Consider the following 14,473-nt stretch of genomic DNA (forward strand, 5'->3'; position numbering starts at 1 on the left):
GGGCCTGGGTTTGAACCTGATCTCATCTCTCTAACTGTGTGACCTTGCTCAAGTGCCTTGGTTTCCTTATCCGCACAACCCAGTTGATACTGGGTATGTCAGGCACCTACCCAATTGATATTGTACAGATCACACATACTGTGTGCTTGCTGGGCACACAGTAGGCACACAGTAGGCCTTCCACAAGGACCAGTTCCCCTCACGCTGTCCTCCTCCATAACCACACACCAGGAGTTCCAGATGTGGAGCTCCTGAGAGTGGAGCAGTGAACTTCATTGCCTGAACTCTTCCTTTGGTTTGAACCATTTCTACCTAATTCCTGAATCCTTGATGTATAAAGTTTCTAATTAAGTTAATTTAAATTAAAAGAACTGCTCATTGGTTCATGGTTCACATGAGCTGAAGCTTCCAGAACCCTCAAACCCTCAATGTTCTTATGACTTTGGATTCAAGGGCTTTATTTTTCCAATTCTTTTATTCTTCTTGGCTGGCCTCACTGGTTAATTAAAGCTCCTTTTAAGCACTTATCAAAATGTAATTCTTTATGTGTTCAGATAAGGGGAAAATGGTTTGCCAAAGTAGTTAACAAGTGGGGCAGGAGCATTTGAAATGAAGCCGAGCTTTGAGTGGAGGACACTGTTTCTTTCTCTCTACTCTTCCTAGTGAGAAAGCAAAGGGTAACCTCAGACTCACTCAAGAATGAGGAAGAGCTGAGCTGGGGCAACTGTCTCAAACACAGGAAGGGCCGATGAATGCTACAGGCCTCAGAGCAAGCAGGGCGTCCTGTGAGGACAACTCATCAGCCCTGGGTCCCACCTTCCCGTCAGGTCACCTCCAGTGACCCTGCTCCCCAGGGAAGTGCTATGAGCTTGGTCTGCCTGGGTGGGCAAGGGCAGAGCTCTGTATGGAAAATGCCCATCAGTCAAAGTTGAAATCAAGGGCAACATCAAAAATGAAAATTTGATCAATTGAACAAGATCAACCAATTGATCAACAAGTATTTACTGAGGGCCCATGATACACCAAGCAGTGGGACATCAGGGTGCACGTCCCTTGCCCATCTTCCCAGCACTCAGAGCGGGAGAACAACAGGGTTCACCAGATAATCACACAGGCATGATGGATAAAACACCTCTGCACAAACGTGAGGGAGCAGTGGGGAAGCAGGAATGGGCACTGCTGGACAGGCAGCCAGTGCTTTTCTGACCGAAGGACAGTTGAGCAGAGATCCCAACAGTTAGTGGGACTTGGGAAGGTGAGGGGAGGTCATCATTCAGAAAAGGACTGAATGAGAGCAAGGAAGGCCCAGTAGGGTTGGGAGACCGGACGAACAGACCAGTGCCATTCCAGAGGTTCTGCAACCCCTACCGCCACCCCCACCACCATTACCAGAACAGCTCAGGAGCCACATGTGTTCTCAGCTTCTGGGTTCAGTCACGTGAGCTTGTGTGCTGAAGAACTGGAGGGGCAGGGACAGGTGCCAACTCCTTCAAGGCCTAGAGCACAATTCACAGCCCAACTGTGGATCCCTGCCCCCAGCTGAGAAACGGCAAAGCCAGAACACTTCCAAAAATGGGTTTTTTACTCAATTTTCCAAATTTGGAAAAGAAGAAACATATATTCAGTATCTGATGAAAACATATTTTCTTGTAATTTACAAATAGTTTACAGGACTTGGCTGAGATTCGGGGCTAAGATTTCCATGGATTCAGCTTCCTGGATTTTCATCTAAAAATCCAGATGCTCTGGTTAGCCTAATGCCAAACCAGCCCAGAGGACAGACAGGAAGGGCTGAGAGAACAGGTTTTAACCACTGCCTAGAGGCCCTGCAGGCAAGGGCAGGGGGGCCCCGAAGGCCTTCTCAGCACTAACTGTGGACTCCATCACTGCACAGGAAAGTGGCACTTTCAGAGTCTGTGAGGTCCCCGATGGGCCAGGAACCTTCTCTCTTCTGGGGTCCCATCTCCATGAGCAGAAGTGAGGCTAACCCCAAGGCCACCCCTCCATGTCTGTCCTGTCATCCCTGGAAATGGGGGCCCCCAGATAGTGAAATTGAAAGGTGCCTCCCTGAGCCCCATATTCCATGGTGGGCTTCCTGCTGGCATGGCCAAGGGAACAATCCTTTCCTCCCTCTCTTGCCTGCTCCTAAATCCCAGCCAAAGTAGGGTCTCCAGACAGGCAGCATTAAGACAAAGTGGTAGGGAGGAGACCCCTGCTGCCCACTCACCACCCAGACCTTCCCTGAGTTCTGCTACAGCTGAGAGCGGCCCAGGGCTGCAGAGATGAGCTGCCTCGGACTCACTGTGAGACCTTGGGTAAACACCACCACTCTCTGGGCATCAGCTTCCTCAACTGTAAAAGACAGGATTGAACCACATGGTCCTCCAAAAGAGAAAGCAAGCCTCAGACAAATGAACAGATAAGGGGAGGTGGCAGAGCCTGGCAAAGAGTTAGGGAGCCAGAGGGCACCACCAATAGGCATCCTGGGGTTGCCTGGGAAACTGGGGGGGTCTCTGCTGCCATTTGACTCTGTATATGAAAATTGCAGATGGATACACCCCTCCCCACAAAGTACCTATAGATTACAGAGGAAGGAAGTGACTCGCCCATGGAGAAGGATGGAAGATGGTGTCTTCATGCAGAGACCAGCACTAGCAGTGATAAGGCCAGTGGAATCCATGGGCCCTGACAGCAGGTGGGAAAGAAACCCGCCTCCCTTCTGGGAGATTCCTGCTGGAGATGCAGAACCCTGGAAATAGCAGACAAAGCCAAATCCAGGGACGTTCCACAGAATCAGTGCCTGTAATACTTAAACAGCACAAAATTGTGAAATTCAAAGGCCAAGGAATTGACCCTCTTTGAAGGAGGCGTATCTTGGCAGTAAAGAATACTAGTGAGAAAACTGGCAACATTTGAAAGGGTTCTGATGATTAGAGAATAGTGACGTATCGTTCAACAATTTTTGATGGTTCAATTGCACTTTTGTTTTATTTTGTTTTGTTTTTCTAGACAGAATCTCACTCTGTGCCCAAGCTAGAGTGCTGTAGCGTCATAGCTCACAGCAACCTCAGACTCTTGGGTTCAAGCGATCCTCCAGCCTCAGCCTCCCGAGTAGCTGGGACTACAGCACCCACATCAAAGCCTGGCTAATTTTTCTATATTTAGTAGAGATGGACTCTCACTCTTGCTCAGGCACATCTCATATTCTTGGGCTCAAGGGATCCTCCTTCCTCAGCCTACCAGAGTGCTGGGATGACAGGTATGAGCCACTGCACCCAGCCTCAATTGCAGTTGTATAGAGGGTTGTCCTTGTTTGCATAAAATATACACTGAACCATCCTGTCAGCAACTGATCACAAATGGCTGGGGGAAGAGGAGTTTTGTATCATACCTGCAACTTTCCATAACTTTAAAATTGTTTCAACTTTATTTATAAATATAAATTGTTTCAACTTTATTGATTGATTGATTGATTGGAGACAGGAATCTCATTTGTCACCCAGGGTGGAGCAGTGTAGCACAATCATAGCTCACTGCAGCCTCCAGCTCTTCGGCTCAAGTGTCCTCCCTGTTTCAGCCTCCCAAGCAGCTAAGGCTATAGGCACGTGCCGCCATAATCTAGCTAATGTTTTGGGTTTTTTTTTCATTTTTGTAGAGATGGTCTCAAACTCCTGGGCTCAAATATTCCTCTCTTCTTAGCCTCCCCTGTTGCTGTAATTTTAATGTTTTTAATTTTAGAATTTTCTCTTAAAAACTATGTACATAGTTTGATTCAAGGATTCTAATTTTAGAATTTTATTCTACAGATATATTGGCATATGTACATACAATGATATATATGTCTGTACAATGATATTTATACACCATCGTAAATATATATATATGTGTGTGTGAATGACATTAAGAATTACCTACTGATATATTTATGGCAGAATCACTTACATAGCAAATAATATCTAAAATTAACCTTCCATCAATAGAAGACTGGTAATTCATGGAATGGATACTCTGCAGCAATTAAAAATATGAAGATCCTATTACTATTCCCCATTATAGAGAGAGAATTGAGCCCAGAATAATACAGCAAGCAAATCATCCACCTGGCTGGAGTTCCAACAGCTGGAGTGGTTTGAGCCCACGTGCACTAATTCAGAGAGCACACACAGGACTCCTTAATAATGACTGGTTTTAGGGGTGGGGTTGGGAATAGGAATAAAAGAGAATATTATTTTCTTGTAGTCCGTATGTTCTTTGCCAAATATCTTCATCACATATGACCATGTATCATCTTCATACATGTTTTTAAAATCACTAGTTCAAAGAAATACACTAAAGTATAAAAAAAAAATTTTAACTTCTGCTCATAAGTAACTTACAGTCTGGACATCAACTGTTGATTTATTAATTTTGCAAACGATAGGAAGGCATGTGGTAGAGAAATGGAAACCACAGAACCAGACCACATGGGGTGTGAAAACCCTGATTTGCACACTGACTGAGGTGGCTGGTCGCAGCCCCCATCCTGACCTAGCCCAGAGGCCTCAAATACCCTGACTCACCAGCAGGCCCCCCTGAGATCCTGAGAAGGCTTTTGAAAGCTCTTTACTAATTATCTAACATGATATTCCAATGGTCCTGCAAGGCTGAGCTTTCTCTTCTGTTACATGATGACAATAACATCTGTTTACCTAATAACTTATTTATTTCTTCATATTCCTATCCCGATTTTGCAGATATGGAAACAGCTCCAAAAGCAGTTCCTGGAGAACTGGCGATCTGTTTGAGCACTTTTAAACGATGAGGGGAAGGGGTGCTCTGATGCTCCCAACCCTGGAGGAAAGAGGGAATTTGATGATTCCCTTAACATCCGTCGGATTCAGGAGGACCAGCAGGACCGGTGGGTGCAGATGACGGCTCTGCTTGGGACTTGCTGGGGTTGAAGCACCTCTGAGCACCCAGAGGCTGACCCTGGGGTCCGGAGAGGGTGTGGCTCGGCGCGGAGCCCAGCAGGCGCTTCTCCAGCCCGGAGTCTGTGTCCTCACACCGCCCTCCCGTCTACCCAGGGATCTCCACTTTCCTTGGTAGCAAGGCCTCCTCCCTGCCCGCAGGAGGCTGCTGCGGGACCTATCCGGTCCTGATGCCGGGCAGAGCCAACCCAAGCGGTGAGGGGCGCGTGGTCTGCAGCGGGAAACCCTGGACTCAAAGTCCCACTCAACTAGTTGGCATTTCCACTTACTAGGCGGCGGCTTCGGAGCCTCAGTTTCCCCACCCATAAAGCTAGTGTAAACCGGCTCTCCCTGCTGAGTTGGGAAGGGAATTCCACCGGACCCTGCGCAAACGTGTGTGCCCAACTTCCCCTCCCTGCCCCCGCCGCCTTTCTCCCAAAACTCACTTGGAGACGAGGAGCAGGAGGCGCCCCAGGGCGTCCGCTCCGCCCTCCGCCTGGCCCTGTGCCCCGGCACCCGGCTTTCCCGGAGCTGGGCGGGGCACAGCCCTCGTGACGCTAGCGGGCGGCACCAGGACCTGGCCAGCTGCCCGCCTGGCGGCCACAGGTCCGGACCACGCCAGACGCCCTGCGCCCTGCGTCCTGCCTGGCCAGAACCGCCCTGCCTCGCCCCAGCGAGCCCTGACCCGACGCCCTGCGTGGTCGCCCTCCTTTCCCTGGCTGGACTGGAGACAGAAGCGCTGGAGCTGACCCAGGGGCTGAGCATCCCCTGGAGAAGGTCCGGTGAGTGCGCCGTGAAGGGGCTGCTGGGGGGCGCCCAGGACAGGGGCCCCTGCTCAGGGACGGTCCGCAGTGTTCCACGCAGCCTTGCTGGTGTGAAAATAGCCCTAAACGCCCGCCGCCAGGCCTTGGTCCAGCTGGGATGGAGAGTGCCCCAGACTTTGAACCCCAAGCTCCAGGTTTCACCTGGATGCCTTGATCACTGGGTCTGGATTCTGCCTGCCCCCACCCCAGCCCATTTAGAGCAAAAGAGCTGGTTTTAATCAGAGGCCCGCTGAGAGTCTGCAGCGCAAAGCGGACTGAGAGTGTAGACCTCCATAAGAGACTGGGGCTGGACCCCCAGGGCTCGCTCTGGGGAAAGACTTCCTCCTGAGCTGCAGCGCCTCTTGGGGAGGGGATGAGAGGGCCAAGGGATTGGGCAATCTTGGCACAGGAGAAAGTGAAGTGTCCTGGCTTCCTCTAAGCCCAGTTTTGTTGGAATTGTCTGTTTTGCTGCAGCCTTCCTGTGGCCACCCACCTTTTTGCAGAGATGTGGGAACCTGGACAGCCATGGGCTTCCTCCCCACAGCCTCCACCCTGCAGGGCTGAATCTCACTTGCAAATTGCCAAAGGTTCAACAGGCTCAGGTGCTGTTTCCCACTGACCTTAGCTAAATACTGAAACCCCCGTCACTGTCACCAGAAACTTGGGTGGAAGCCTTTACCTGTCCCCCTTTCTTTATTCAGTGAAGTTTTTACACATTTCTTCCTGGGGCTGGATAGTGGAGGGGAGCACAGGGCTCCAGGCAACTTTTGCACTAGGTGCCAAGGCTGGCACTGCCAGCTGCTGTGAACCCCATGTTGGCACCTGGGGTTCAGCGGGTATGTGCTGGTCCTAAGCCCAGTCCTCCACCTGACCATGGGCCAGACAGGACTGGCCTTAGCCACAGCTTTCCTGGGAGGAAATGGAATCCTCCCCACCCAAATCTTCAGGACAGGAGCCCCAGCCATAGAGCACTGCTCTCTCAGCTGTCACTCAGCCTCTGCATCCCACCTGAACACTGGCACCCACAGCAGGTGCCTCACAGGATTGACTGGGACACACTTACAGGGCCTGGGGCAGGGCCAGGCACACAGATGAGGCATCAGCATTAGTGAATCAGAAAAACTAAAACAAGCTGATTTGTGCCTGGCGGGTCTGGGGGTGGTGAAAGGGCTCCAGAGCCTTGTAGGCTAACAGGAAAGGTGGCTTTAGTGCCCTTTAATGGCAGTGTGGCGAAAGCTCAAGTGCACTCCAGTCTGGGATCAGGGCAGCCTTCCAGGGATGACTATCAGTTCATCTCAGAAGCAACTTCTGGAGGAGGAGCCCTCACCCACCCCTCCCCCCTATGCCCACCCCTCACTGTCCTCTTAATTCTAATATCTTGGAATTGGCAGGGCTGGAGGGTCCAGAGAGATCTCAGAGCCCAGCCATTGTCCTGGTGCAGACCCTGGGAGGAAGGGGACCTGTCCTGGGCAGCAATGCTTATTGAGCCTAGACCAGGTGGGCACCCAGGCCTTGCCTCCTGGCCCTGTCTTCATTCTGCCCCTTCACCTGAGACCCCCCTTGCTGTAGACTAGAGCTGAGGCTTTAGAAACAAATGCAAATCCCATGTCCCCATGCAAACGAGGCTTATCCACAACTCCTCAGAGAGCTGGGAGAGCAGAGGGGAAGCAGCCGAGCGGTGGGACACCTGCACAGTGCCGCTGCTGCTGCCCTTACAGAGCTTGGTGGTGGCACCGCAGGTGTGCCCAGTGCACCCGCAGGGAAGGGAGTGGCCCTTCCAGGTCCAAATGAGCTCAGTTAGCCCCTGATGAGGGCTGGCGGGCCCTGCCCATAGAATAACCACATGAGCAGACTCAGACGGCAAACAGACACAAGGGTTAAAGCTGCGGCGGCACAATGGGCGCCTCTGCCCACCCCTTTATCAGCAAGAACACCAGCACAGGACAGCCTGGGCTGAGTCAGAGAGCTCCTGCCACTGCACTCAGGAGGAATGTGACTGGCTTTCCTTTCTGTTTGCCCAGGAGGGCGACCATCCACAGTCACGACTATCCCAAGGTTTCTGGGAGCAGCTGGCCCAAGAGGTAGTTAAGCCAAATCTCCATCTGGGAGGAATCCTGCCCAGGTTTCCCTTCAATTTCTCCAAAATATGAATTCAAATTTTTATGGGTAACAACAACATACTGTTGAAATTCAGGTGTCTGAGGCTGGGAAACCGGCCCAGCCTCCCCTGCTGCTTCCTAATGTCCGGGCCACTCCTTCTTCTCCATTATACAATTGGGGGAGTCGAGTGGTCCCAAAGATTTAAAATAGGACTGACTCTGTGCAGTGGAACAGGCACAGAATGGGAGTGTTTTGTTCAGGGACCTCAGACTCCCTGGACTATGTACACAGAGATGACGCGCAGAGCAGAGGGAGCCTGCCGGCGTCTGCCCTCCCCACAGGCGTGCCCTGGGTGGTGCCCCCAGCCCCACCAGGGCAGGCAGGGCAGCCCTGCACCATCCCTGGGTCCAGCACAATCTGTCCCCACGTCCCCCTTGACTGTGGTGGGTGGGGGGTCTCAGGAGTGAGCAGAGTAGCCATGATGGGGGAGGAGCTGACTCTCCCACAGGCTGTGGCTGTCTCTAGCCAACGGCCTGTCCCTTTACCATACACTAAGTGTCCCCATCAGTGTGCTGATATGAGACAAACTGGGGGGGAGTAAAATGTCCCCCAAATGCCAGTGACTTTTGGTTTGTCAAAAGTCAAACATGTTCTACATTAAATTTTAGATCATTGTAGTTTTCAAAATGCTTTAAGCCCTGCATTTCATTCATTCACTAAATGGGGAAACTGAGTCACAGTAGGGCACATCCATGATGGGTCATCATCACCCAGCCCCTGACTGTCCGGAAACATTGTCTCACAGGAAGCACTGCCCGGAGCAGCAGGGCACAGCCAGCAAAGGGACCACCCCAGAAACCTGCCCCCACTTGCACCTCCAGCTCACAAGGAGGTTAGACCAGAGCTAAATATTAGCACTAGAGTAAAATTTTTCAAATGACTCGAACTTGTTCTTAATTTTTAGATGCACTCGTCCTTTCCAAAACCTGTATTAGGGCATTCTGGGCACTTTAAAACCAAGCACAATGAAGACATTTTCTTCAGCTCAGGGCACTATTGGAACCTTCGAGGCTGTGCTTGAGCGTCCTGTGGGGACACGTGGGAGGCACGCCTGCCTCTATGCTGGCTGCCCTGTGTGTCTCAGCGCTTCATCCCCAGCCTCTACCTAGGCAGGTGGCTCTGGCTTCCCAGTAGCAGCCTGTGCCTCTCCCAGCTCCCTCCGGGAGCACCCCCCAGGTACCAGACCCTTCCTGTCCAGCACGCCCGACCCCTCACTCCCACACTCCCTGCTGCCTTGACTTTGCTATTTGGTTGAGAAACCAAGTGACTGTCCTTATTAGAAACAAGCATCTTGAAGGCAAAGAAACGGGCTGGGGGGGAGGACAGGCAGTGTCTAGACGCCTCTGGGACCTTTGTTCTGACGCACCATGACCTTTTCATCTGTCCCCTTGCTGGTCCCTAACTGGGCTTTGAGGATGTTAAGCTCATGTGATAAGAGAAGCATCCTTTCTCCACTGTTTTGTTTTTCTTCCTCATACCTTGCAATTTAAGTCTCTTAAAGCAAGGCCTGGAATTTTGACCTCTTCTTTAGAAGAGAGGAAACGGTTACTCCTCAGCTGATGGTCATGCTCTTCATCCATTCTGAAAATAGAATTTTAATGAATGCTCTCCTTATCATGCAGGGTTTTTTTCCAAAAATAATGAAAATTAAAAATGAATAAACTCTAGTCATCCATCAGAGAAGAACTTTTTCTTCCAATCTTTTAGAAACCAGGAACTCTGTGCTGCACTAGACCGCCTCAAATGAGTTCTGTTGTCCTGAATCTAAATCCAGCCACCCACGTACAGAGGTCGCATGCTGCTGGAGCACCTGCGCAGCCTCTCACTGCGCCACGAACAATCAGAGTTGTGTTTGAGAGTAGAGACAGGGAGGGGTTGGGGCAAAACATTCATGACATTATTTTTCACCAATTTTAACGCACAAGCCAGGGGGTGTTTGGGTTGACCTCCGTGGAACCTATGTGGAAATTTTATTTTAAATGGTATCTGCCCAGAAAATGTCACTTTTCATAATTAACCTCTTGTGCAATAAAATCAAAGTACATTTCTAGCACAGAGGAAGTTTTGTTAGACATTTTAATGATGAATGGTTCCAAATGGCCAGCAGCACTAATGGGGTTGGGGGGTGCTTCCCAGAATTCAGAGGCAAAATTGAGTCTTTTCACTGGTTTTAAGACTTCCAACTAAAAGCAGACAGAATGGACCCTTTCTCTGATGTGCCTCAGAAAACAAGGTTTTCAATTTTCAGTTCCTTACAACAGGACTTTGAGTTACCCAGATCAAACCTTCCACAGAGCCTTGGGGCCCCACAGCAGAGCTCTGGGTGGTAGCGGCATACTCAGGCTGAGGCCCTGGCCTTATAGCTGCTGCAGACTGCTGAGGTGGGGCACAGAAAAACTCCCCTCACAGAGGGAGGTGCTGTTCTCGTGCAGTGTAACAATAACTGAGGGACATCTCCAAGTGTCAGGGGTAAAGGAGTGGGGAGTCCTCCGCAGTGAGTATGCATGGCTGTGCAGAGGCCCCAGCATGCACATTTGTTCCTCCCTGGTACACTGGTGCCTCTGATTTTATACCCAGCAGTGATGTCCACGCCCCATAAGCTTTGAGGCTATGTAATACCACTGCATGAGGAGGCAACAAGAGGATCTTATTCTCTGCTCAACTGCCATCCTGCATCACCGCCCCACCCCACACCCATCACCCACAACCCCTGTGATGTGGCCCCCACCCAAGTGGATGACCCTCCTGGACCTTTGCTACTCAAAGGAGTCTGAGGACCAGCAGCACGTGCCAACCCTCGCTTGCACGTGGACTGCCGAGAGTGGGGGGATGGGTCTTGGTAAAATGCAGATTCTGAATCAGTAGGGCTGGGGCAGAGACTGAGGGTCTGAATTCCTACCAATGCAGGGGACACTACTTGTCCAAGGACCACACTTGGAATGGCAAGCAAGGTGCTAAGGTTCTGCTTAGCTGGGTTTTTAGTTTTTCTTTCCCCTGTCCTTTTGACATTGATTTGGGATCAGGTCTGGTGAACTTCAAAAAGAAGGCGTAAGAGCCTCTGAAATTTGACCTCCTGGTCAGCAGGTTGCCACCTGGGAACACAGCTTCACACAGCACCCTGAGTGGGGCTGGTGCTCTGTGGAGCACCTGAACCCATCCAGGGTATCTGAGGGCGAGGCCTGGCCATCAGTCCTGTGAGGCTGAGAACCCCCACCCGGCTGCCCATATAGCTGATTCCTCTCAAGTCAGTACAACTTGCCACCCCTGGCATCCTGCCCAGACGTGTATGAGTGTTCCCAGCACAAGCACACCACCCTCAGGGGCATCATGCTGGTGGGACCTGCCCCCAGAGCCACCCCCCCACGTGGCAGACCTGGATAGCCCCCTAACCTAGAGGACACCAACCTTCCATATAATGAGGTCTCCCTGCTCCTCCTGCCTAGCAAGTCATTCTTCAAGGCACCCCTGCCCAGGAGGAGCCTGCACCCCCCACTCTAGGGGGTCTTGGGGAATGTATAGGAGACCCTGAGATGACCACGAACTTGCCATGATGCTTCCTCCTTTCTGTGCTGGTCCCTCTCCCAGGAAAGCTAAGACAAGATGCAGCAGGGACGGGGAGTCCTCCCTCACACACCTCTGGGGTCCCCTCGCAAAGCACAGCCCTGGTTCGGGGAGAGAAGCTGAGCCACTTGATGGGACTTCATCACCATTCATCCCACAAGTGAAAGAGCATGGGGGTCCCATGGCCAAGTGTGTGTTCTGGGGCCGAGAAGTAGATCCCTTTTAAAGTGTGGGGACTTTGCACATAGATTCATTTAACATCATTAATCTACATGTTATATGTTAAACTGCACAAGTGTCCAGCCTGGTGTTTGCCCATTCAGAGGACCACTTCACCAGGTATAGACAAACAACCCGAGCTATGGCAGCTTTCTGTTTTGCCTCTGACTTTGTGGCTTCTCGGTATCTGTGGCCTCCCAGGACTGACCACTTGTGCTCCTGTGATGTTCCAGGTGTGACCCTGACAAGAGGCAGAAATGGGGAAAAAACTAGATCTTTCCAAGCTCACTGATGAAGAGGCCAAGCACGTCTGGGAAGTTGTTCAGCGCGACTTTGACCTTCGAAGGAAAGAAAAGGAAAGACTAGAGTGAGTGTGGTGGGGCTGAGCCTGGAGCCCGGGGTCCTTGATGTCCCCCAAGGGCCGTCACCCGGCATGCTATTGGGGAGGGGGTGGCCAGCCAGCAGTGTGAGGTGAGAAGCCAGGATCTGGGACACAGTTCTCTCTGGCCATGGTTCCCTGGTCATTAAAATGAGGGGATCTCACTTTCCAAACAGAAATTCCGTTGTTCTCTGGGCAGTTTTATTTCAACTTCATCCAGCTTCTGGGGTGGTATCTCTTAAGACAGGTGATAGTCAGGCTGCAATATCTGAAGAATGCAGGAGAACAAGAGGTGACAAGTGGGTACATCCTGGGACATGCAGAATATTGGAACAAAGGGCTTTAGGATAAAGGCTGCCTTTCCACAGATCTTTACATCAGCGCCGGGTGGCGTCCCCCTGTCCACCATCCTGAGTCCAGCCCTGTTTTGTGCCCCTCTGCCCAGTGACAGAGCTACTGCCCGGCATTGTCCTCTGCCCCCTCTACCTGGCATCTCCCCTCCCTGATCCTCTGGTTGGTCTGTCCACTGGTCCCCATTTGACATTTCCTTGGGGTCTCTTATGGATTGGGCTGGCCCACAGAGATGGGGACATGTGAGCAAAGACTCAAGGTGAGGGAAGTAGCTATGGGAGAGCCTGAAGGGACACTGGGGGAGGGGCACCAGGGAAAACACAGGCCCGTGTGTCTCGGGGGAAGAGCCATTCCTGGCCTTTCCCAGCTTCACAAATTTCATGACTCATGGCCCCCTCTCCATTCTCAAGGCCTTCAGCGTATCATCTTCCAACATTCATTCATCTCTCTCCCTCTCTCTCTCTCCATGCCTTCCTCCCAGTCCCCCTCCTGGGGTCACCTCTCTCTCTGACTTCCCTGCCTTCCTCCCTCCCCTGTGAGGACACCTGTGCTTGTATTTAGGTCCTGATAATCCAGGATAATCTGCCTCATCCCGAGATCCTTAATATAATCCCATCTGCAAAGCCCCATGTGCCATGTACAGTAACATTTCCATGGGTTCTAGGGACTAGGACATGAATGCCTTTGGGGAGTGGGGGGCATTGTTCACCTGACCCCAGTTTGTGAAGCTGTGGGGACCTGGGAGGGAATCGGGTAAAGCCTGGCCCAGGGACTTCAGCCTGAACATGCTGAGGACACAAAGTGCCACCAAAGAAGATGAGAAGGAACAGTGGTGAGGGATCTCTAGGCCCCCCCACTGAGCAGGGTCCGCGACAAACCAGCAGGTGGAACCAGGGGCAGCTCAGCCCACAGGTAACGGAGGCACCAGTACACCCGCTGTGCTACCCCCCACTCTCCCTTCAGCCTCAGCCCTCAGGTTTTCATTATGAACCAGCTGTCACCTGATGGCCTGTGGGGCCCAGCAGGCTCATCCCAGTGACTCATCCTCAGTGACTCTCGAGGGGACTCGTGCCCCCTCCAGTCCCGGCTTGTCTGAAGTGGGTTGAGCAGAAATTCCTATGTGCTTCTTGTGAGTGGATCGCCCCCTCTGACACTGGCCTTCCTTATTTCATGTTCTCCTGGCCATTTCCCATCTCAAGGCCGACAGCACCAGGTAACCTATAAGTACCCAAGGAAAGGGAGGTTCTTGTAAAGAGGCGGATTCTGCTGGCCCCTGCCTGGTGGACAGTCTGTCTCTGAGGTTACAGCCAGGCTCCCTCTACTCACTGGGACATGCTGGAGCCATTTCCTCAGGACAAGCCAGTGGGCAGCCTGCAGTCGTCCCACACACTGTGTTTTACCGACCTGCCATGTGACTAGGGGTGGGCTCGTTAAAAACCCCAAATGCCACGTGATGGGAAAAGGTGTTGGAGTATGTCACTACTGCGGTGCCTGACACCAAACATACTCAGGTGCAGAGGAGAGCAGCAGCGGAGTCTGGCTGAGGACAGTGCTAATTTGAGTACACTGACACAAGGTGACGCTGCCAACTAAGTGCAAATGTAGTTTTAGCTTGTGACACACATGGGGGAGGTGAAGGCTCAGTAACAGTGAGGGGTGACGGACTACTGGGGTGTTTGAGTTCTTATGGCTCTTTGTTTTCATCTCTTATTGACTGTCCCATTGGTCAAATATGTCACTAAAAGTAGAACTGCCTCTACCTGTGAGAGGCTTTTCACAAGTCCCTCGGCCTGGGGAGTGGGGGGGTACCCCGTGCTGAGAGCAGCCCTCCTCCTGCTGACTCTGCTGGGGAGAGGGGGGCTACCCCGTGCTGAGAGCAGTCCTCCTCCTGCTGACTCTGCTGGGGAGTGGGGGGCTACCCCGTGCTGAGAGCAGCCCTCCTCCTGCTGACTCTGCTGGGGAGTGGGGGGCTACCCCGTGCTGAGAGCAGCCCTCCTCCTGCTGACTCTGCTGGGGAGAGGGGGGCTACCCCGTGCTGAGAGCAGTCCTCCTCC

The 14,473-nt window shown here is 52.0% G+C and overlaps 1 protein-coding gene across 3 annotated transcripts in view; it reads left to right on the forward strand.

The window, feature by feature from the left end:
- Positions 1-5,549: 5,549 nt before the first annotated feature.
- MLPH (melanophilin) overlaps positions 5,550-14,473 on the forward strand; it is a 49,737-nt gene continuing 40,813 nt past the window's right edge. For 2 of the 3 annotated variants that reach the window (XM_053597180.1, XM_053597182.1), the window contains exons 1-2: positions 5,550-5,728; positions 11,923-12,056. In XM_053597180.1, the coding sequence (XP_053453155.1) occupies positions 11,947-12,056 (110 nt within the window). In that variant the 5' untranslated portion in view covers positions 5,550-5,728; positions 11,923-11,946. The remainder of the gene's footprint in view (positions 5,729-11,922; positions 12,057-14,473) is intronic. The other variant, XM_053597181.1, reaches the window with a different exon arrangement.

This window comes from Nycticebus coucang, chromosome 7, assembly GCF_027406575.1.
Source record: "Nycticebus coucang isolate mNycCou1 chromosome 7, mNycCou1.pri, whole genome shotgun sequence".
In the NCBI taxonomy this organism is placed as follows: domain Eukaryota; kingdom Metazoa; phylum Chordata; class Mammalia; order Primates; family Lorisidae; genus Nycticebus; species Nycticebus coucang.